Below are 23,928 nucleotides of genomic sequence, written 5' to 3'. Positions count from 1 at the left end.
TTAATTTACATGACACTGGGTGAGCGAGCAAATTTGTTGTTGCTTGTTTCCATAACAGGTATTTAACAGGTAACAACACACGCCTGAGAGGTAATCTTGTTATGATGCAATTTCATCAACATCTATTTGGATTACCAGCAAAATAAAACAAAAACCAAAAACGTATCTGAGTCAGTAAGCATGGACAAATGTAAAACAAGCTTTTAGCGTTTAGTCCCTGGTATTATCTGTGTCCAATGAAGGCATTTAATGCAGTAAGTCTTCATCCTACAAGCTGAATATATTCTGGGCATGAAATCATGATATAAACTGCCAAAACATATGCACTGATATAAATACAGCTCAAAAAATTTTAATATTGTGAAAAAGTTCAATAATTATTGTCACTCATTTCAGAAAGTGACACTCGTATATTATATAGGTTTATTACACATAGCGAGAAACATTATAAAGCCTTTGTTTTGATGACTGTGGCTTAGAGATAATGAAAACTCGAAATTCAAAGTGTCAGAAAATTAAATATTGTATATAGAAAGTTCAGTGGTAGGAAAAAATGCCTCAGCAACAAGGAGTAACGCACCCTCCACCTACAGGGTGAGCCATAAAAGACCATTGCTAAAAAAGCTGGTTGTTCACAGACTTCTGTATCCAAGCATATTCATAGAAGGTTGATTGGAAGGAAAAAAGTGTGGTAGAGAAAGGTGCACCAGCAACATAGGTGAGAAGATTGTGAAGCAAAATCCATTGAAGAATTTGGGGGAGCTTGACAAGGAGTGGATGGAACCTGGAGTCAACGCATCAAGAGCCACCACACAAAAACGAATCCTACACAAGTGCTACAAATGTCACATTGCTTGTGTCAAGCCAGTCCTGAACCAGAGACGTCTGAAGCATCTTACCTGGGCTAAGGAGAAAAAAAGAACTGTACTGTTGCTCAGTGGTCCAAAGTAAAGTTTGCATTTCTTTTAGAAATCAAGGTCCCAGAGTCTGGAGGAAGAGTGGAGAGGCAAATAATCCCTGTTGCTTGAAGTCCAGAGTGAAGTTGATGATTTTAGGTGGCATGTCATCCGCTGGTTATGGTTCATTGAGCTTTCTGACGTCCACAGCCATCTAACAGGTAATTTTAGAGCACTTTATGCTTCCTTTTGCTGACAAACGTTATGTAGATGATGATTTTATTTTCTTAGTACTGGCCCACACTGCCAAAGTTGGTTCAGTGACCATGGTGTTACTATGCTTGACTGGCCAACAAACACATCTGAACTAAACCCCATAGAAAACCAATGGGCTGTTGTCAAGAGGAAGATGAGAGACGCCAGACCCAAGAAGGCAGATGACCTGAAGGCAGCTATCAAAGCTTTCTGGACTTCCATTACACCTATGCAGAACCACAGCCTGATTACCTCCATGCCACGCCGCATTGATGCAATAATTTGTGTAAAAAGAGCCCCAACCAAGTATGGAGGTTACAGAAATTAACTTACTTTTCAGCAGTCTGGCATTCCTTTTTAAAGTATAATTTGTATCGATTTTTGTACAATTAAAATTTCCTCGACCTTGAATTTTGGGGTTTTATTCTATGTAAGTCAGTCAGTCATTTTCTACTGCTTATTCCATACTGGGTCACGGGGGAGCTGGTGCCTATCTCCAGCAGTCTATGGGCGAGAGGCAGGGTACACCCTGGACAGGTCACCAGTCCATCGCAGGGCAACACACAAACAACCATACACACACCTAAGGGCAATTTATAGTGACCGGTTAACCTAACAGGCATGTCTTTGGACTGTGGGAGGAAGCCGGAGTACCCGGTGAGAACCCACGCATGCACAGGGAGAACATGCAAACTCCATGCAGAAAGACCCCCAGCCAGGAATCGAACCCAGGACCTTCTTGCTGCAAGGCAACAGTGCTACCAACTGCGCCACCGTGCAGCCCTATTCTATGTAAGTCTTAATCATAAGACTTATTCTATGTAAGTCTTAATCATAAAAAAATACCACTAATAAAGGCTTGAAATATTTCACTCTATGTGGCATTAAACTATATATGAGTGTCACTTTCTGAAATGAGTGACAAAAAATATTTTACATTTTCATGATATTCATAATTGTTTACCTGTACCTGTGCAGCTCAACAAATAGCCTTGCTAATAGAGATTTTAATCCCACATTGGAATTGCTGGTCAGAAATACACAATTACACGTTTGACTTATGATAAAAGAAAGCAAATGATTTGACTGTGACAGAAGCTCTGGTTAAATAAGTAACATCATTGTAATTGTGAGCTCATTTTTGAGAAAGCTGTTTTTTGTTTAAAGTATTTTCTGTTAAATTATTCATTGAAAACTTTGACCCTTGGATTTATTGATCCCTAACTTTTGTCTTCAGACGTGTTGGAGATGTGTCCCTCTGTATGTCTGAGTTCTCTCTGAAAACAGGCTGATCCATCGACTTTTGGATTTATTTATTTTTTGTTAGTTTTATTTCTGAATCTCTTTGATTGTTCTTTCTGTCTGTGTGCATCATTACACCTCAGTTATGTAACAGCAGCACAGTGAACTGTTGTGAAGGTTTATGTTTGAGCCGCTGTTGAAGAAAAAAACAGATCTGTCATTGACTGTTCATGTCTTTACTGCCAAAGGAGCAGATCTTGGTGTCACTCCTGGGAGAGCAAGAAATGTCATTGTAGAACAAAAATGTCCTTGGTAACATTTTTGTTCAACATTTTTTGCATTTACTTCTGGTGGAGGGTGTTTTGGGTGTTCTTAGAGGACAAATAAAATGTTCACTGTTCCAAGAAACTACCACTGCTGTCGTTTATGACTGCCTGATAAGGCAGTCTTTATTTCTTTTTTTAAACGTTGCCCTCTTGCAAAAGTATTCATACCCCTCCAACTTTTTCTCTTTTAATGTCACAACTACGGATGGATGATATGGACCAAACAATTTATCACAATAATTTCTGGTATGAAAAAATTGCTCATTAAAACTAATTGCACCGAACATATAATCAGTTTTTGTTGTTTGCAAGCATTCGTTTCAAACAATAAACCACAGTTCTTATCTGGGGTTTTTTTTCCCAATAAAGATAAACAATGTAAAATTGGCCCATGCCTGATTATAACTTCAATCTGCAATGTAATATATTGGGATTTTATGTGATGAACCAATTGTGATAGATTCAGTTTATTTTTTTGTGTTGTGTTTATCTGCATTCAGCCCCCTGGAGGCAATATTTGGTCGTTGCCATTTTGCTGCATTTACACCTGCGTGTTTTTTGGGGAATGTCTCTACCAGCTTCACGCATCTAGAGACTATAATTTCTGCCTATGCTTCTTTGCAAACTGGACCAAGTTCAGTCAGATTCGCTGGTGAAACTTTGTGAATATTAACTTTTAAATCTCTTTTCTCAATTAGATTTAGGTCTGGACTTTGACTGGGCCATTCCAACAACAAGAATATGCTATGATCTGAAACATTCCCTTGTAGCTTTGGCTGCATGTTTAATCTCATTATGCTGAAAGGTGAACTGTCCCAATCTCTAACAGGTTTTCTCCCAGGATTGCTCAGTATTTAGCTCCATCCATCTTCTCATTAACTTTGAACAGCTTTCCCATTCATCCTGAAGTTAAGCACCCCACATCATGGCCCTGCCACCACCATTTTTCACCATTGGGATGGTGTTTTCAGGGTACAGATATTTTTTCATGCTGATGTTTTATGTTAAATGTCACTACACACGTAGAGTTTTGCATGTCAGCCAAAACGTTCAGTTTTGATTTCTTCTGAAGAGAAAACCTTTGGTGTGTCTTGCAACTTTATCCCTGACCTGTCTGACGTGTTCTTGGATGTGTTTACTAATGGTCTCTAACAAAGCCCAGATGCCTTCTCAGAACAGCTGAATTTATTCAGTTTGCTGAATGGGTCTTTTTGGGGGGGATAGAGGATGTCAGAGTAAAAGGAGCCGAATATAAATACACGCCACACTTTTCAGATTTCTGTTTGTAGAAAAAAAAAAAAACTAAACGTTTTTTTTTCTACTTCATAATTATGCACCACGTTATGTTTGTTTATTATATAAAATCCCAATAAAATTAAACGAATTATAATATAAAATTGGAAAAAGTTCGAGGGGTGTACTGTAGCAAGGGATTTAAATCTACGTGGCATAAACCACAGTCAGTATTATGTCCGGCTACACAGACAGCGTTTACACACCAGACAGCTTTTCTATTGACTTTGATACTGTCACTGCATCTTGTGTGGGACTTGTCTTCAAATGTTTACGTCTTTATTTTTATTTATTTATTTTTACTTGACTTGCATCGCTTCACCATCTTGGGGAATGCCGGACCTAGCTTACATAGCTAGAAATGCTAATGATGTGTGATTGGACAAGGACCGTTTGGGGGCGGGGTTTTGCGAAAGGTCATTTGGGATATCAGCATGGGAACTATGACGCCGGTGCGTCTGTGTAAGTCCGCCGTGTAGAAACCACCTCCTCCTCCGCGTTCAGCGCCCGCCCGCTGTCATTCGTCCAAGTCAAGCCAGCCGGTGCGATCGTGGCGCTGGTGGAGTGGAGCGTCGAGAGCCGCATGCAAATGAACCATCTCCGCTTCTGGTCACCTGAGGATCGAGCGAGGTAACCCGCATGTCCCGTCTTCTGCAGCGGCTTTTTGACGTTTTGAATGGGGATCTAAGCGGATTAAACGCTACCGCTAATCGCTGCTTCTTCGCCGCGGCTGTGCTTCGCTACAACACGGTGAGTGAACCTCGGGTTGCGTGGCTGAGATGTTCGGAGCCTGATCCCTTCTAGTCAGTTTTAACAATCACAGGTCGCGGCGTTGCTTCGAAGAGTAACTTAAATACTTGAAGCCTTGTTTGAATAATCATTACTATTTGTGGTCCTAATCAAGATTTTGTTCATATTTATCTTAAAATTGAAACTAATGGATATTTGCCCCTATGGTTGTAGGAAACCCAGGTCAGGGGTACCATATAATCAATTAAGCAATCTGATTAATGGTCCGCTGACACTGTTTATTCAGACATCATCATTATGCATGTCCGTCGATTTGCCTTTGCATGATTGATGACAGAGATGGTGCTTCTTAGAAGTCAGAGAGAGAGAGATGAAGTGTCAGTCCTTGAACCTCATGCCTCCCACAGCAAGCATGCAGCCTGAGGGGAAGCAGGATCTCCTCCTGCACATCCAGCTGTCCGTCTGATGAGCATCTTGCTTTTCCATCCTCCCCAGAGCTGCATTCACCTTAAGGGTCAGCATGCCTCATTAGACAAATGTTGGAGCATTTCCTGACTCTTCTCAGGGAATTCTCCAACAACAAAACCAAAGAGCAGTGTACCGGAGTCAAATTCCTTGTTTGTATGTACGAACTTGGCAATAAAGCTGATTCTGATTATGCGACCAAACTGCATAGCCATATATCGCCAGATATTTTGCATGATTTTCCACAGTGCAGAGTAGAAAGATCTTTACGGCTGTTAATGCTTAATTGACAAAGCGGGACTCCGAGTCTCCCACACAGGAAACCTAAACTTCAGCCTTTCAACCCCATGAGGTTGTTGTTGGCAGAGAACAAAATCTACAGCCAGGAGATTTGTGTGGGCTTACACGACTTCAGCAAGCTCTCTGCCCCCGTTAGGCCTCCACATGGCCAGCGTACCTTGCCAACTTCAGTGCAAATCTGAAACAAGCCCACCTGGATGCTGAACATCAGATTGGCTGGAAGAAAAATATTGTCTAATCATGGACTCCGCACAGGAATATGTGATGGACCACTCAGACTGCTCCCAGTTTACAGCAGCCGTCCTATAGTTTGTGTGCTGGGCTACTGTTTTACACCTTAAGGCAGAAATGTGAAGTAAACACATTTAAGTAGATTGAAGTATTTGAAACCAATCATCATTTTCAAGAGGCACTTAAAATATAACATCCACACTGTGTGGTGTGTCACAACTTTTTCAATTGTTGCTCTGGATAGATCCAATAACTTCACCAATAGACTTTCTGATGACTTAGATGTTATAAAACTATCATCCTGTGTAATTAAGTTTCCTGCTAACAGCTAATGGCTCCGTTTATACTCCGCTTTCTATGCTGTCTGCGCCACATTAGAATTGATTGATCTGCTTACACTACTTATTAATGACAGCACTCTGTCCTCGCACTGATAGGCTGACAGCGGTTGGTCAGATAGTGCCAGGGTTCCTACACAGTCTCCAAAAGTATGTAAGAAAAATATGAAACAAGCTTTTCCATTTTCAAAGTCTGGTTTTAAGGTAAACAAGTAAAACTGCTAATGAGAGAAACGGTTTCTCAGTGTTCAATTTTTCAGAGCATAAAAGTCAGACTTGCTAAACAAAGTGGAGTAATTTTAGACAGATTTTAAATATTAATAGTGATTATAAATAATGGATTGTTTCCTCTACCTGCTGTGAGATGTTATTATATTCATAAATTAAAGATAAAATTAAAATTCAATACATTATTATTATGACAACAAAGTGAGCTATAGACCTCATCTCAACGCAATGACCTCATGGTTACCACAACAATACTAGTTTGAGATGTTATCTCAGCAAAATATAATTAATCTGTTATAGGGACTTAATCCATATTACAAACTTTGTTCCAAGATAATGTGACAAAAAACAGTTTAAAACAAATAGTTGAATATCTCATTATTTCAAGTGATGATGTAATAAAACCTCACATTAAATTGATTTCAAGATCTAACCTAACCAAACCTTTATCATTAGTAAGCTAATCTGAGCTCTTTTAATCTTCAAATAATAGGACGAAAAAACTCTGTGTCAATAAAGAGTTCAGTGATATGATGAAATCATTTTAGGGGACAAAATGAACTTGTGATCTAATCTTGAGATGATGAACTAACCAAACTTTTATGACTACAACAAAATGTGCTCGTTTTAAGATGATAGACCAGATTAACCGTAATTGCAGCAGAGATTATAATATTACATTGTTTGGTAATATTGATATAACAAAACAGGTGGGAATGATCTTACCTCAAGAAAATCAACCAATCAAATTGTTATCCCCACAGAACTGTCTTGTGATCAAGAAAAACGACCTTTAGATATTATGTCAACATGAAATAAATATCACGTTATTACAAAATATTATGAAAGTTGTGACAAACAGTCTCATCTTTAGATAATGACCTAAGAAAGTGAAGCTATATTTGGAGCAAAGAGTTCCATATCTCATTATTTCAAGATAATGGAAGGAAATTGCTATCGGTACTAAGCTTGAGACCTCGTTTTGAAAAATTAATTAACTGAATGTTTATCACAGCAAAACCAGCCTGAGGTCTTGTGATCTTGAGATAATGAAATTTATCAAGCTCAAGATATTGTTAGTGCAACGCAATGAGATAAGCAACTTGTCTCTGAAACATTTTGTGAAAATAAAATTCTTGATATGAAATTAAAGTTTTAAAATATTGGCTGAAAACCCACTGACCTGCAAATCCATACAGTGTTCTTTCTCAGCTGTGGCTCAGGAGAAAAAATACATGTTGTGCAGATGTTGGCAACACACTGATCACTTTAAATAACACTTATATGATGCATTTTTAAGAGAAATTGATAATGGTAAATTTGTAGGAACTGTGCAGGAAGTCTTCATTGTGCCAGGAACAATCCTCGTTTTGCTCATTCACAAACACCCGGCTGGCTGGAAGGCCGAGGTCACTGTCCATGAATGTCGAGACGAAATACTGAAGCTTTCTTTCAGCACTTTAGGTTTTTTGGAGGAGCATTTTTCAAAAAACCTGGAGGCTGCTCAAATAATAGTCTCAAAATGAGCAATTGTCTTCACTCAGCTTTCTTCAGGAAATCTTTTTTCTGCAGACTCTGAAATAAAAACTTATCCTCCTCTAATATCTTCAGATAAAAGACTTGAATGACCGTAGAGACCACAGCAGAATGCAGAAATGGCTGCTAAAAATGAAATTTTCATACTTGCATGTCTAGAAATAATATCTTGAGACCTTCATCTGACTTAGAGCTTTTGAGCAGCTGTCAGGATGTATGGGGGACCCCCTGTTAAACAGAAGGCAGCTTTAGGGAGGACATGATTACTGTTTGTCTGTGTTATCAGGACTCAGAAGAGGGATAGTGTGATTTTTCTCTTGAGACTCTCAAGGGGAATCGCTCAGTCTAAATTAACATTCACACCCGAGACATTTGCTCAATTCTTAGTCCTTCAAATTCAAGAATAGGCACCCGAGCTTGTAGAGATTAACTCAGTTAGAGCAGAAATCAAGTCTCTGTTGCTCATTATCTTCTACTACTGAACCATACTGCACTTGCTCTCCTCTGTGTGTCTTACTAGAGGAGGATGAAATATTCACCAGGAAAGCGGTTGTTTTCCCGCAGGGGCTCGCCTTCCCCTCCACCCTCTTTACCTCCCATACCCCTTCCCTCGCCCTGCTTGCCTCCATTCAACCTTCCCAAGCCTCATAGCCGTCTTCATCCTGCTTGCGGTCTCAACCATGGAGCCCTTGCTAAATTATGCATGCTTTATGTGAATTATATCCTGTAGTTTTTCATCAGGATTGTTCCATCCTCCTTCAGTTTTCTGCTAATGGTATCAAAAAATGGGCTTCGGGAGATTTTCATTTATTAGTTTCTATATTTAGTGCTTCTTCTCACTTTTATCGGTCCTTTTCAAATGTTTAAAAAAGCTCCAGAGAAAAAAAATGACTAGCAACCAAATGGAAGTGCCAATAGATCCCTGTTTTTTGTAGAGATTTGAGGCGAGAGCAGAAGAGGAGTCTGGTGCAGATTGTAAAGGTTCCTCTGGGGATTAAGCAATCGGCAGACATCAGATGTGTCTTAAAAGGTACATAAGGGGCCCCGTCTACAAACGATGGCTGCCCTCTGTTGCTCCATATTGACCATTTATCCCCTGTGTGTCTTTCTATTACATATTTTCCACCTATTGAAGGAGTCAGTGCTGGGCCAACAGCTTTGGGAAAAGAAAACAGTGATAAAGAAAGTGAGGTCCTTGGTTATTTCAGTGGGGTTTTCAGCATAAAAAACAATGTTTAGAGGGTTTCAAACCTTATAGAAATGTTGAAATGACTGAGGTAACCGTCCCATGGGCTGTTATCAGTGAATGTTTATGTGCTTGGACAGTGGAGATGTTAGCTTAAGTTTCAAGGTGCATTGTGGAATTGCCGCATGAGGGAAGCCAAGGCTGCTTTGTTTCAGTTTTCTGGTTTTTCCTGTTTGCAGGTTAGCGTTAACACAATGGAAAGACTGAAAGACATCAGCAATCAGTTTAAGGAAAGAAATCTGGGAATTTATAAGGCCATTTCCCACCAATCAGATGTCCTTAATGCTGCAGTGAGAACAATTATTCACAAGTGGAAAACATTTTAAAAGTGTTACCAGCCTTCCCAGGAGTGGACTGTCCTGCAAATTCACACCATGTTCAGATGCAATGCTCAGCACAAAAGAGCCAGGGCCTCTTGTAAAGGCCTCAGTTAGCAGGTCAAGTGTTGCACCTCATGAAAGTCCAGTTGTAAAAAGACAGAAAACGTTTTGTTTGTTTGGACGTGTCACCAAGAGTTTTTTATTTCTCACAAAACAATATGGCAGCACAACTTATTTTTGCATCTGAATTAAGCAGAAGCAGCATGCTTTGAAAACATGAAACTAAAGTAGAGATGTTTGGCCATGTGTCACAAAAAAAACAGTATATCAACATGAAAACCCCAAACCCACTGTTAAGCACGGTGGTGGACAGGTGATAATTTGAGCTTTCTTTGCAGCCGCAGGACCCGGACCTCTGGCTCTCATGGAGTCCACTGTGAAATCTTCTGTATACCAAAGTTCTCTGGAGTAAAACCTGAGAACATCAATCCAACAGCTATCTATTTTCCATAATGTACAGTAAGTACCAGAGCAGTGTTGTAAAGTGTGGGCCCAAATTCTTCCTCAATGATACAAGTCCTACAGAAAACAGCTCTTGAGATTTATTGCTGCTAAAGGTGGTTTTAGGTGCTATTGAACTGTGGGGTGTACTTAGTTTTTCTCAACTGTCTCTGGTTTTGAAATTGACAGTTGGGGTAGGAGTAAAAAAAATAATTTCAGTTAAACTGGAAAAACATCAGAGGACATGGCTTCAAGCATGATTTATCTTAACATTTACAATGCTGCGTCGAAATTCCTGTTCAGGTTCTACAACGCACACAGGTTCCTGGTGTGGCTTAGGGTGAGGCCCACATGCTAAAAGTACTGAAACAACCTCTTAGGTGAGAGATACTGCCTCTTTAAGAACTAAGAAAAGACGTCCAATTTAAAATGTTATGACTGTGACTAAAATGTGTTGTATGATTGGGTAGCTCTGTTATTTTAAAGTTGGTTGCAACCAATTTGTCATTCTGTTTGTAGGAGTGCCTCTCTGCTACCCCCTGGTGACCATGTGGAGCGTGAGCGCAGTGATCCTGGTCCTGGCCGCCGTCGCCCTCAGCTCGGCAGACTCTGACACGCAAAGGCCTCGACACGACTCCAACTTGGAGATTTGTATCCTTCCGCTGTCGATGCACTGAACTCCAGCGTGACGCTGTCACAGATCAGTGTGCAAGGGAGAATTTGTGTTGCATCCATGTGGCGTTTATGATTCTCCCTGACCTGCTTTTGTCAGACAAGCGGCTGTTTGAGACGAAGAGGAAAGATCAGCTGAACGCTCTGAAGAATCTTGTGGAGCTGAATGACATCAACCAGCAGTACAAGATCATAGACATAATGCTCAAGGGGCTTTTCAAGGTAGGACGTCTGTGTTATCCTCTCACATCTGTGGTACAGCTGAGCACAGACAGGGCCTCTGGCATTAGAAAAAATGTTTTCAGACTTTGTGTTTTTAGTAGTTGGAATGATAAGAATGTTGCCATCTCAATAGAGTCCCAAATGCTTTCCATACAATACAGCCGCCGTTATAAATGCTTTAATTTGAATGGTAATTCAGAGTCCTCGCAGCACGTTTACACTGGTGTTACTCCGGGAGATTTGATTTACATGTCTGCCTCCTTTTCCCGGTAGACGGTTATCTATGCAGCCGCATGCTGCGCAAGGACAGCGGGGGGCAGGCAACCTTCGCTGGCAGAAAAACATTGTCAGCACTTTCACACCACTCCGTGTTAGCGTGATGGAGCGCTCCACTGATGCCAGTCGGCGGATAGGAAGTGTCATGTAAAAATATCATAAGAGGAAGGATTAGCATTAGATCAAAGTAGCACTAGGCTCACTCTTAAGTCTAGCCTTTTCGGAGCTTTTTTTATTCTCTGTCGCCATAGTGCATAGCTGTGAAGTGGAATTAAAAGGAGACATGGTTTTAAAATTGTTTTAGAAAAAAAATAAGATAATTCTTTACAAAATAGCTGAAGCTCAGTCAGATTGGATGGAGAGAATCTGTGTAGATGAACTTTCAGGTCTTCCACAGCTTCTCAGTGGCATTTAGGTCCAGACTTTGAGCTATTCAAACACATGAATGTGCTTTAGAAGTTCTAGCTCTGACTGTTTAGGGTTTTTCTCAAGCTGGATGATGAACCCTTTTCCCATTGGCTCTGACCAGCTTCCCTGTCCCTGCTAAACCACCCCCACAGCATGATGCTGCCACCACCTTTTACCATGGAGAAGATGTGTTCAGGGTGATATTGGGTACAATATGAGTTTTCTACCTCACATAGCACGTGTTTACAGCAAATCATATCATTATCATAGCATTCATCAACATTATCACATGTTTTCCTTATATTGTGCCACCCTAGAGTGCTTCATTAATGGTTCTCTGAGTAGTCTGAGATATTCACAGAGAAGCTGTTTTATGCTGAGATTTAATTATACACAGGTGGATTTTATTTCCTTATCAGGTGACTTCTGGCTGCAGTTGGTTGCATTTTGGGGTATCAGATTAAAGGGTGTTGAATGCATATCCACACCACACTTTTCAGCTTTTTATTTGCAAAATGTTTGAAAACTGTTCTCTTTTCTTTCCACTTCACAATCAGGCTGTACTTTGTGTTGAGCTTTCACGTTCAATCCCAATAAAATACATTGAAGGTTGTGTTTTTGTAATGGAAAATTAAAGAAGTATGAATACTTATGTAAGGTATTGTAATTAACCCTGATCTGGAGATTTTTCTCTATCTGAAGGTGTTGGAAGACTCGAGACAGATCCTAGTCGCAGCCAACATGCAGCCTGATGACCCCTTCCCTCTGGATGATAAGATCAAAGAAGGTCTGACTCACTTTCTTTTCCCCAGTGATAAAAATTTCACTTCTGTCTGTTCGTCCACATCCTTCCTTTTTTTTACTGCAGCTAACATCATCTGTCTTCGCGTCCTCTATCTCATCAATATACCTCCTTTCATCCGCATCTTCAAAACGTGTTTAACAACCTCATGTACCTCCACCATCTTTACAGCTTATTCCCATGTGGTGGAGAACACAGCGTTCTTCGGCGACGTGGCGCTGCGCTTCCCACGTATCGTCCACCACTACTACGACCGCAACTCTGACTGGGGAGGTCTGCTGCGCTGGGGGCTGAATTTCTGTAACCAGACAGGAGTCTTCACAGGAGGAGCCCACCAGCATGTCCTCACACTCGTAAGACCATGCAGACTCTAGTTCTGTCATGTACTGTACCTGTCAATAAGACTTTTGTCAGAATTTGCCAACATCTTTAGTGCTAGGGGAAATTCTGGATGCTGGTCTCTCTTTCAGCTTATGGCTGTGTGCATGACATATTTTTGCTTATTTTCACTGCATTTTTGTTTTGAATTTATTTTTTTATCAAAATCTGGTTTGATTGTTGGATTTGATGATGCCGAATGCTGTTTTTGGCCTATTTAAAGTATTTATCTCTGCTGGGGGTCAAAATGAAATAAAGCACACTTTGTTTACAGAACCAGTTTGAAAAGTTACCCTTAAAATTAAACATCACAAAATGTATCCAACACTTCTCTGTTTCTGAAAAATGGGATTAACTCATATTTTTCTATAATGCGCAGAAGCCTTTGAAGCAGAAACGAGCAACACTGATGAAACGGTTCCCCCTGTATTTATGTAAATAAACTTAACTCTATCATGATTATCCTCCATCTTTAATAATCTACCAAGAGAATTACAGAGTAGGTTAATTCTGAGTCAAAGCAGCAGTTTGCACTCTGAAAGGATGAGTTCAACCCTCAGTGCTGCAACAGTAACCCCCCATTTAGTCTCTTTAAAAAAAGTGTGAACAGAGTGTTTCATCTTTCCTGCATCATCTTGTCTTTTTTCTTCATCTCTCAGATGTCGCAGGAGCTGGGAATAACAGAGAAATCCCCAGATTTTTTAAATCCATACCGCACAGAGAGAGACGATGTGAGTATGATGGAGACATTGCTCCTAATTTAGGGATACATTGTAGTCTGATACTAAATGTCTTTTCTGTCCCTTACCACCGTGGTATGTTGAAATGTTTGTTTTTAAATGATTTGTATCAGAGTCTCTAACAAAATTCAGCTCCTGATACATGATGTGGGTCTACTGTCTGTAAATATATCTCAGCCGTACACACAGTGAAGAGGAGAATAAGTACAAAATACTCATGGGCACCTTTTGCAAAACTGTACTTTTGGCCTTACATAGATTTTTTTTGTTTTTTGTTGAACTACTAAATCTGGGTTGAATCTAAAGTTCTTCCAGTTTTTTACCCTTTTTAATGACGTTTAGAGCACTATTGGGACTGTATTGGTTGCTTCGACTCCTGGTCTGTCTGTGTCCTTTGACCAGCTTTATGCGCTTTGCTCAAATATTTCCCAGCTGTCCTTGAAGAGCTGAGCAGAGAGCAGCTGAAACACTAAACATTACATTTTAAGATGTTGAATAAAAAGCGGTAATTTAAAGAAGAAGGAGAAAATGCTGAATTATCATCGAGTCATATGCTGTTGGCAGCATATGAAGGCTGTCCTGCAGAAACGGTGTCCAGAAAGCGAATACGGCAACTTCTAGAACGTCATTGATGAGTGAGTTAATTTGGACACAGCAACTGTAAACATTTACACCATGTAAAACTGAAGAAATGTAGTTTTATATTCTTGCATATGTATTTATTTTAATCTTCTATGGACCAGGACACAATTTTGGCCAGTACCTACAACCCTCCCAGGTTTCTAGAGATTTTTTTATGTTGTGTGATTGAATTTTTGCATGTTAAGTTGTTTAAGAGCAAATTACTTTCAATATGACCAGATCATGTTTTCTGGACTTTCTTGTGACTTTTTTGTGTTCAGTTGTAGTTTTTTGGTTGTGTTTTTTGTTTTATCTAAAGAAATATATAATCTAATTACTAACAGTGGCATTTAGGAGTAAAAAATCTAAAAATGTTTAATATCTGTTGTGTATGTTGAGGACTGGGGTTAATAATGGCATTCATAAAAATAGATAATGTTTCTCTGGCAGCCTTTAAAGATACTTTTGTGCCCAAGAGACACAGAACAATTTTTTTCAGAAACAATTTTGCACAAATAATACATTTTTATCACAGTTGCTTTCAAAAGTGGTATGTGCTAATACACCCCCCATTAATAAGTAAATAAACATTCTCTATAACTGACATTAAAACCATTTAAAGAAGGATTTAGAAAATGCTTCGAATTTTGATATGTTTGGTTTAAAAAATATATATATATATATATATGGCGTAATTTAAGAGACTTTGTATGGGCAATGCCAAGGAAATCTGAGAATTAAGTTTATCTGATCTGCATGGAGGGCATGAAATCCTTATTGGGACATGCCCGCCTTGTTACTTTGTGTTATTACATATTTCCTTACAAAATGGTACCTTTCATACAAACACCGACCCTTTCCTGGCTGCTTCAGGTTCTTCACACGGCCGAGGCTTTCCAGAAGATCCTGAGGGAGGAGGAGAAGAGGAGGAGGAAGGAGGAGAAGAGGAAAGAAATTCGGAAAGGCCCCCGCATCTCCCGCTCTCGCTCTGAGCTATAGCGCTACTCATCAGCGGGCGCGAGGAGCAGGAGAAAAGGAGTAGAAGAATCAGGAGTGCACACAGAAGTCCACATGGAGTGGCTTGACATGTAAACTGTGATGACGGCAAAGGAAACAAAGGCTGCCGTCCATTGTACAAAAGTGAAGGTGCTGTGAGGGAAAGAGCAGAGGAGCCCTCAGTGTTGAGTGGTTATTCAGAGTTCTGATCGAGGCTTGAACTGCTGTCCACCAGCAGGGATTTGTAATTGGAGAATCTAACTGTATTAAAGGATGTTTCTGGAAAAACAACAGAAAGACAAATTTATTGGCACCCCTGGTAAAGATGAGGAAAAAAGCCTTAAAATAAATAAGACGTTTTTGCAGCAACATAATATGACTCTGAAAAAAAAAGATAAACCTGCAATTTGAGTAAATTTGCTCAGTAGGGAAAATGTTTTTGACAGAATTGGCACAATAATAGGGACCCCAGCTGTCAGTACTTTGTACAACCATGCTTTGACAGAAGCACAGCCCATGTGTAATATTTCCTAAGGTTGCAGCATGCATCCCTTATTTAACAATCTCTCTACACCATCCAGAGTTTATGGGGTCTTTCTTATGATCTCTAATCTTCAGCTCACCCCACAGGTTGGGCATTCTATAGGATTTAGGTCTGGGAGCTGAGATGACCATGGAAGAAGGTGGATTTTGGCCATATGTTTTCCAATTCAATTAAATTTTATTCAAAAAATACTGTATTAATCCCAAGGGAAAATTAAATGGAGCCTTATCCTGCTGAAATATCCAATTATGATACATTATCCACCCAGATTTATATGAACAACAAGTATTTTGAAGTTCGTGATGCCATGCACTAATGGGTCCACAGCATCACAGATCCTCCATCAAACTTGTCTGCATGAGGTGCTTTTCTACATGTTAATGCTTTGCTATACGCCAAAAACCTGCTCTGAGTAGGTTGCTGAAACAAAGCTCAACCTCAGTTTCACCTGACCAAAGCGTGCACTTCCAGTTAAAGTCCCAGTGAAGCTTGGCAAACTCCACATGTTTACATTTGTCATGTTAGGACATAAAATAGACGTCACTCCCAAACAACTGGTTCATAATCCAAGGAAACAAAGTCACAGATTAGGATCAATTTCTGATCAATTTAAAAAATACAATGGATAAATTGTTGCTACATTCTTGTTAAAATTGTTTTTTTAATATTGGATTTTTTTTTCCCCCACTGAGTGACCCTACTAAAACTAAAGGATTAGATTTTGCAACTTTTATTTTTTGTTTTTTTAGTGTGAGACTATACTGCTGCAGTAAACAAATGAATTAGTTTTATAGCATTTTACACATCTTTACCAAGAGAGCCAACAGATGTGCCCTGCACTGTATTGGGAAATCATTTAAAAAAAAGTTTACTTCAGAACTTTACAAACCCCTAATGTATTGTCTGGTCCAGATTTAATGTGTGTAAAACCCATATGCTTTAAATATATGTAGTTGCAGAGTATAAATTTGACCTCATTTAACCGTGGCCTGGTTTGTTTGATATTTTTTCATTTTTAAAGGTTTTCTTTTGTAAAAATTAAGAATTTTCCTCCGATTGCTGCTTAACGTTGTCAAGACACCTCTTGTTCCATTTGCCTGAAAATACATCATAATTTTTTTTGTATTCATTTGAAAGGGATCACCACCATAATCATCTTTTTTTTTTTTTTTTTTTACCTAGTACTCGTTTGTGTTTTAAATTTGTTTATTTTGGTTAGGTTGAAATATAAATTGTGGGCCTTCACCTCGTCCTTGTTAAACATGTTTTCTTGTTATATTAGAGTTGTCAAAATGTAATGCTTTATATCTATCAAACTGAGATTGGTGTCATTTTAAAGGAGTATAACGACTGTTATGAAACTTGTATGTATATTCAGAGAAATAATATCAGTGCTGCAAGACCAAGAAGCCATTTTGTTAAAACATATGAAATAAAGTGATTATGTTATGATGGAGAAAGAATGTGATTTTCCTGTTTGTTGTCAGATTTCAGAGATCAGCCAACAGAGGGCAGCCACCAAAGAGCCTTCTGACGCGATCAAAGTCCAAATGTTGGTTTTCAGGCTGAAGCTCAGCTCTGATTACTCTGAAATGATTCCCTTAAAGATTGGAAGCCAAATAACAAACTAAAAAAGAGGGAATAACACTGCTGTTAGCTTGGGAAATGAATGAAGTCCGCTGAAAGACGGACCAAGGTAAGATGATAGGGTTGTTTGTTAGCAACATGCTAGCAGCAGCATGCTAATAATCCGATCGGATGGTGAGAAAGTGATTCCTGCTTTATGATTCATGATGTTAACAATAATTACTGATCCGTGATGAAGCTTTTATGTGCAGTTTTTTGACATTCCTGCGCAGAAGTGTCCTGAAGGGCTGACTGCAGTCCATAAACATGTTGCTGTTTACAAACAACACGATTCTGTTCGGCGGTCATGAAGTTCGCTTATATTCACCGGGTTATGTAATCTCAGCAAGATGAACATGTTCACAGATCCAGGGTCTGGACTGCACCGTTTTAACCAGGTGGTTCTAAATTAAATCCAGGGCCGGCCTGAGGCAGAAGCAAACTTTGCACCTGAAAGCTGCCCCCCCCCCCCTTCCCGTCTAAAATAAAAAGAAAGGAAAAGTTGTAAAAATACTAAGGAATACCTTCCAATGTTGAATGTTATGTTACTGGAGTCATAAATCAAAGACAGTTTAATAATCCTGCTTGTGTTTAAACTCTGGATGTTTTTTATACACGGTAGCTGTTAGTAAGTCTTGTTTGCAAGCAGCTGTCTTGTTTGAATTTAATTTTAAGAGGGGAGTTATTTTGCCATATATTGCAACATCCCTCATTTTATTCTAAGTAAATAACTAATTAGGCTTTACATTCAGGAAGTTGTGTAATTGGTTTTTCATTTACATCTCTCTGCACCTTTCTCAAAACTACCAGAGCCAAACAAATCCTGTTCTTTATGTATAATAGCATTTGCTATATATACAGGAAGAACAGGCAGGAGAGCAACATAACAAGCTGATGTGGTGGTCAGGCAAAACATAATCCGTTAAACTTATTTAATTTAGCGTTGGTTTACTAGTTAACTGTAAAAATATATTAATTCATTCATCTTCTATACCGCTTATTCCATAGTGAGTCACGGGGGAGTTTGTGCCTATCTCCAGCAGTCTATGGGCGAGAGGCAGGGTATATATATTTTTTAAATCAGACTTCAAATACTAAGAAAAACGATCAAGCATGAACAATAAAAATCATTAGAGGTCAGCACACCTCACTGATATTAAAAACACCTAACTTGGAGTCTTCTTCACTCAGTGACAGCCTCCATGGAGTTGTTGTTACCATGACTTGGTGACTTTTTTGTATGTTGCGATGCGTTCACTGATCAGAAAAGCATAGGGTTTTTGAGTTTTTGTTAACCGGTCAGGGCCGATCAAACCAAATATTGGCTATTGCTGGTCACCAGCAAAAATCCTGGTGCATCTGCGTTCTGGATCACTGTACTATTGCTAAGTATACATTACCCAAAGCATTTGTAGTTAACTGATCAATGTTAATCAACAGTAATTTCATTTAATTACCATTTCTGTGACAGTGTTACCATCTGACATGGAGGACAAAGAAGCAGGTGAAATGCAAGAGGACAATGAAGGTGCTGAGTCCGAAAGTAGCTGGGGCAGAGAACTCCGACTAGTCCTTGTCGGAAAGACTGGATCTGGAAAAAGCGCATCTGGAAACACCATCCTGGGCCGCAGCAAGTTCCTGTCGCAGATCAGTGCCAGCTCCGTCACCCAGATCTGCGAGCTGGGCATCACAACGCTCACAGAGGAAGAGGATGAAAAGCAGGAAGGCCAGGCTATCAAGCGGGGGAGGAAGAGGAGGATAACAGTGATTGATATGCCAGGGTTTGGTGACACTCACCTCAGTGTGGAGCAAACCCACGCAGAGATAGCCAAATGTGTGTCTCTCTCAGCTCCCGGTCCACATGCGTTCCTCCTCGTGGTGCCTGTCGGACGCTATACAGACAGTGAGAACCAGGCTGTTTGCCAGCTGAAACACATATTTGGAGCACAAGCGGTCTCTAACCACACTGTAGTTTTGTTCACTAGGGGGGATGATCTGGATGGGATTGGGATTGAAAAGTATCTCAGAGAGACTGCACCTGCTGGACTTATAACGCTGGTTGAGAGCTGTGGAGGTAGATACCACGTACTCAACAACAAAGATCCGAGTAACTCAGCACAGGTTAGAGAGCTGGTGAGGAAGGTGGATGAAATGGTGAAGCAGAACAATGGAGGCTTTTATACTAGTGCAGTCTTTTTAGAGGCAGAGGCTGCCATTACAGAGGAGCAGAACAGGATGCTGAGGGAGCGAGGGCAAGCAGAGGAGGAAGAAGAAAAGGGCCCAAATTGTAGAAAACTTGCAAAACGAAGAAAGTGTGAGTTGGAGTCAGGTGGAGGTGATAAAAAGGATTTTAGAGTTGAGAGATGGACGGAGGAAAGCAGGAGTAATGCCTCCCAGTTCAGAGAGAGGAATCAGGGCGTCAGCAGGGTGGGCAGGGGGAGACATCCTTTCCATTCATCCTTGAGTCGCCTGAGGAGGGAAGCCGCTCTCTCTGCTAAAGTGCTCGACAGGGTGAAGATCCTTGTAGCTGCCGGAGCAACAGGCATGGCAGTGGGGGCCGTGTTTGGAGCAGCTGTACCTTTGGCGGCTGCAGCGGGAGCCTCTCTCGTAGGGAACTCTGTTGGTTTTGCTGCGGGACAGCTAGCAGGGATGTCTGTAGCAGGAGGCACAAGTGTAAGTAAAGCTGTAGGAGCCATAGTGGCAGTAGCCTCTGGAAAAACAGCAGTGGCTCTGGGGACGGCAACAGGTGGGGTTCTGGGTGGTTGTGTGGGAGTTGTTGCTGGCACTGAGGCCACAAGTCCTCAGGAGGGCGCTTTAGACACCCTGGGCCAGGTAACCATGATAGGGGCCTCATCTGTGGGAGTGGCAGCAGGAGTCGGGTGTACCATGGGAGCTGGAGCTGCTTTAGGTGCAGTGGTGGAGGGAGCAGCAGCGCTCTGTGGAGCAGAAACTGCAGCTTCTGCAGCTCAGGGGAGTTTACCTGTAACAGCTCAGCATGCTGTGGCCTCTGTATGTGGCAGAGCTGTAGGAGCTCAGTGCTCTGCAGCCTTAGCTACAAATGTCCCTGCGGGGGCTGTGTGTGAGGTAGCAGGGCCTGTGTCGGACCACTGGGGAGCTGTAGCAGCAGCTACTCGAATCTTAAACGCTGTGGCTGAGATTGGCAAAGCGGCAGCAGGCATCGCTCTAGCTGGGGGTTTGGTAGTGAAGGTGGTGAAGGAGAAAGTGAGATCTGGCACCAGCACAACAGTGGCCAGTTATTCAGAGAGAAAGTCATATGAAGTCTACTGGAACAAATAATCTAGTCCTTAGTCTAGAGTGAGATCCTTGTAAATTAGATCATACTCATGTTATCAGCAATGAAGTGTGGGATGACCTGCCAGATCATTGTGATGCAGTGGTATATGATACAGCATCATATTTCATATGGATGAACAAATCCCATATTTTGGTCAAAAGATTAAAAAGGAAAAACATAAAATGATGATTGCAACCTTAAAACCCACTTCCCTGTTTATTCAGGAGATTTATCTTAAGCAGATGTTAAAAAGTTGTGACAGCTCCTTGTTTGAAACCAAAAACAAATACAGGGTATAGCAATAATTGGTCAGGATGGTGTGGTTAGCTGATTCTGATTCTCATTATGAACTGTAAGAAAATATACGAATATCACTGAAAATGTTGTTTTATAGCCTTTTTGCCCTCAGTCGTCATCATTTGCATTGGTGGAAGTGACATCACACCCTTGTGTGAGAGCGCAGTAAAACTGTTGTAAAACAAAGATGAAATATTTACATAGATGACATAATGAACCAGCTTTAGAATCCTGTATCAGCAATTAGCGCTGAAGCATTGCAAAAAACATAAATCCATATCTGAACTCTCAGATTTCCAACAGGCTGCCACCTTTTCTAGGTCCAGGTTTAGAGGTTGAAAGCTCAGGAGAGAACAGCAACCTTGCTTAACTCCATTTAGCCACACTATTACCTGCTCAGGTCTTGTTCTCATGACCTAAATTACCATAGATACATCTTGATAAGTTGTATAAAGTATAGTTTTCAGTGCAGCTTCCTCTGATTTAATTTTAAAACCTTGCTGATACCAAAAATAGCTAATTTTGAGTCTTTTTCCTTCAGCAACAACTTCCACACTGAAGAGTGCACTTATATAGCGTTTTCACTTATCAAAAAAGTCACTAGCGGAGTTGTTAGTGCATCTCAGCACTTCAAGAAAAAAATTATGTACTTTGCTTGTGTAAATACACTGCTCAAAAAAATAAAGGGAACACTCAAATAACACATCCTGGATCTGAATGAATGAAATATTCTCATTGAATACTTTGTTCTGTACAAAGTTGAATGTGCTGACAACAAAATCACACAAAAATCATCAATGGAAATCAAATTTATTAACCAATGGAGGCTTGGATTTGGAGTCACACACAAAATTAAAGTGGAAAAACACACTACAGGCTGACCCAACTTTGATGTAATGTCCTTAAAACAAGTCAAAATGAGGCTCAGTATTGTGTGTGGCCTCCACGTGCCTGTATGACCTCCCTACAACGCCTGGGCATGCTCCTGATGAGACGGTGGATGGTCTCCTGAGGGATCTCCTCCCAGACCTGGACTAAAGCATCCGCCAACTCCTGGACAGTCTGTGGTGCAACGTGACGTTGGTGGATGGAGCAAGACATGATGTCCCAGATGTGCTCAATTGGATTCAGGTCTGGGGAACGGGCGGGCCAGTCCATAGCTTCAATGTCTTCATCTTGCAGGAACTGCTGACACACTCCAGCCACATGAGGTCCAGCATTGTCCTGCATTAGGAGGAACCCAGGGTCAACCGCACCAGCATATGGTCTCACAAGGGGTCTGAGGATCTCATCTCGGTACCTAATGGCAGTCAGGTTACCTCTGGCGAGCACACGGAAAGAAATGCCACCCCACACCATTACTGACCCACTGCCAAACCGGTCATGCTGAAGGATGTTGCAGGCAGCAGATCGCTCTCCACGGTGTCTCCAGACTCTGTCACGTCTGTCACATGTGCTCAGTGTGAACCTGCTTTCATCTGTGAAGAGCACAGGGCGCCAGTGGCGAATTTGCCAATCCTGGTGTTCTCTGGCAAATGCCAAGCGTTCTGCACGGTGTTGGGCTGTGACCACAACCCCCATTTGTGGACGTCGGGACCTCATACCATCCTCATGGAGTCGGTTTCTAACCGTTTGTGCAAACACATGCACATTTGTGGCCTGCTGGAGGTCATCTTGCAGGGCTCTGGCAGTGCTCCTCTTGTTCCTCCTTGCACAAAGGCGGAGGTAGCGGTCCTGCTGCTGGGTTGTTGTCCTACGGCCTCCACCACGTCTCCTGGTGTACTGGCCTGTCTCCTGGTAGCGCCTCCAGGTTCTGGACACTACGCTGAGAGACACAGCAAACCTTCTTGCCACAGCTCACATTGATGTGGCATCCTGGATGAGCTGCACTACCTGAGCCACTTGTGTGGGTTGTAGAGTCCGTCTCATGCTACCACAAGTGTGAAAGCACCACCAACATTCAAAAGGGACCAAAACATCAGCCAGAAAGCATCGGTACTGAGAAGTGGTCTGTGGTCCCCACCTGCAGAACCACTCCTTTATTGAGTGTGTTTTGCTAATCACCAAAGATTTCCCCCTGTTGTCTATTCCATTTGAACAACAGCTGTGAAATTGATTGTCAATCAGTGTTGCTTCCTAAGAGGACAGTTTGATTTCACAGGAGTTTGATTCACTTGGCGTTATATTGTGTTGTTGAAGTGTTCCCTTTATTTTTTCTGAGCAGTGTAGTTTTGTTGCAGTAATGTGGGTTAAAATGAAGCAGAAGCACTGAAGATTCATAAACATTTAAAAAGCTGCAGGGGTCGCACTTCTAGCAAAGCAGCGAGTATTGTCTGAGCAGTAGAAGCTGTTTTACATATTTCACTATTGTAATAAAGCGTTCTCTTTAAGCAGTTCAAGCCATGAAAATCTTACTTTTCATAATTGAGTTTAGAGATTGTGTTGTGCTTGTTTTATTAGGCAATTAGTATTTGAGTTCCTTTGACTTATTATTTGGGACTATTTCTTTAATACTAATGATATAAAACTATATTAATTACTTCTGATTTTAATCAATAAATGCTTTTGAGTTCATCAGAAACTTTCTTTCTGATTTGTGTACTGTGTGAAGATTTGATGTGGCAGACCAACTCATAGGAAAATGATGTATGGTTTCCAAAACGTTTTGAAAATAAAAATCTGAAAAGCATGGCATGCATTTCTTTTTTGTCTCTCTAGGTCAATATTTTGTCTGACTAACGTTCACCAGCTTTGCACATTCAGAGACTGAATTTTTTGTATGTCTTTCTCAAGCTCTGTCAGATAAGATAAATAGCATCTATGAACATAAATGAAAAAGTATTGCCACAGATTCTCCAATTGGATTTAGGTCTGGACATTGACTGAGCCATTTGAACACTTTAAAATGCTTGGATCTTACCTTTCCGCTGTATGTTTAGGGTTACTGTCCTGCTAGAAGCTGAATCTCCACTACATTCTCACTAGTCTTTTGCAGCTTCTAACATATTTTCTAGGATTGGCACTGCTGAAGAAATGTTTCCCACAGCATTATTCTCTCACCACCTTATTTCACAATGGGGTGCTGTGAAGTGTTATGTTGGCATTTGTGCATGTAGGCCAAAAT

At 40.8% G+C, this 23,928-nt stretch overlaps 3 protein-coding genes across 4 annotated transcripts in view; all 3 read left to right on the top strand.

Annotated features, from left to right (window-relative positions):
- Positions 1 to 2,586, top strand: part of LOC124862329 (meiosis inhibitor protein 1-like) — a 103,104-nt gene extending 100,518 nt beyond the window's left edge. The window contains exon 33 of the mRNA XM_047356176.1: positions 2,389 to 2,586. Within this exon, the coding sequence (XP_047212132.1) occupies positions 2,389 to 2,443 (55 nt within the window). The 3' untranslated portion in view covers positions 2,444 to 2,586. The remainder of the gene's footprint in view (positions 1 to 2,388) is intronic.
- A 1,701-nt stretch (positions 2,587 to 4,287) lies between these two features.
- Positions 4,288 to 17,046, top strand: LOC124862233 (coiled-coil domain-containing protein 134-like). Its single transcript, XM_047356049.1, has 7 exons — positions 4,288 to 4,762; positions 10,447 to 10,578; positions 10,700 to 10,821; positions 12,208 to 12,292; positions 12,479 to 12,660; positions 13,345 to 13,416; positions 14,920 to 17,046. The coding sequence occupies exons 2-7, from the start codon at positions 10,476 to 10,478 to the stop codon at positions 15,043 to 15,045; spliced, it is 690 nt and encodes a 229-aa protein (XP_047212005.1). The 5' UTR covers positions 4,288 to 4,762; positions 10,447 to 10,475; the 3' UTR covers positions 15,046 to 17,046.
- A 48-nt stretch (positions 17,047 to 17,094) lies between these two features.
- Positions 17,095 to 21,507, top strand: LOC124862276 (immune-associated nucleotide-binding protein 3-like). Of its 2 annotated transcripts, XM_047356099.1 has the most exons (3): positions 17,095 to 17,282; positions 18,221 to 18,259; positions 18,834 to 21,507. In XM_047356099.1, coding segments are annotated over exons 2-3 (1,677 nt in total). In that variant the 5' UTR covers positions 17,095 to 17,282; positions 18,221 to 18,258; the 3' UTR covers positions 20,510 to 21,507. The 2 variants fall into 2 exon arrangements, with proteins under 2 accessions (XP_047212055.1, XP_047212054.1); XM_047356098.1 differs by lacking the exon at positions 18,221 to 18,259 and having other exon boundaries at positions 18,684 to 21,507.
- The last annotated feature ends 2,421 nt before the right edge of the window (positions 21,508 to 23,928 follow it).

This window comes from Girardinichthys multiradiatus, chromosome X, assembly GCF_021462225.1.
Source record: "Girardinichthys multiradiatus isolate DD_20200921_A chromosome X, DD_fGirMul_XY1, whole genome shotgun sequence".
Classification (NCBI taxonomy): Eukaryota; Metazoa; Chordata; class Actinopteri; order Cyprinodontiformes; family Goodeidae; genus Girardinichthys; species Girardinichthys multiradiatus.
This window is presented reverse-complemented; position numbering and strand designations above follow the sequence as displayed.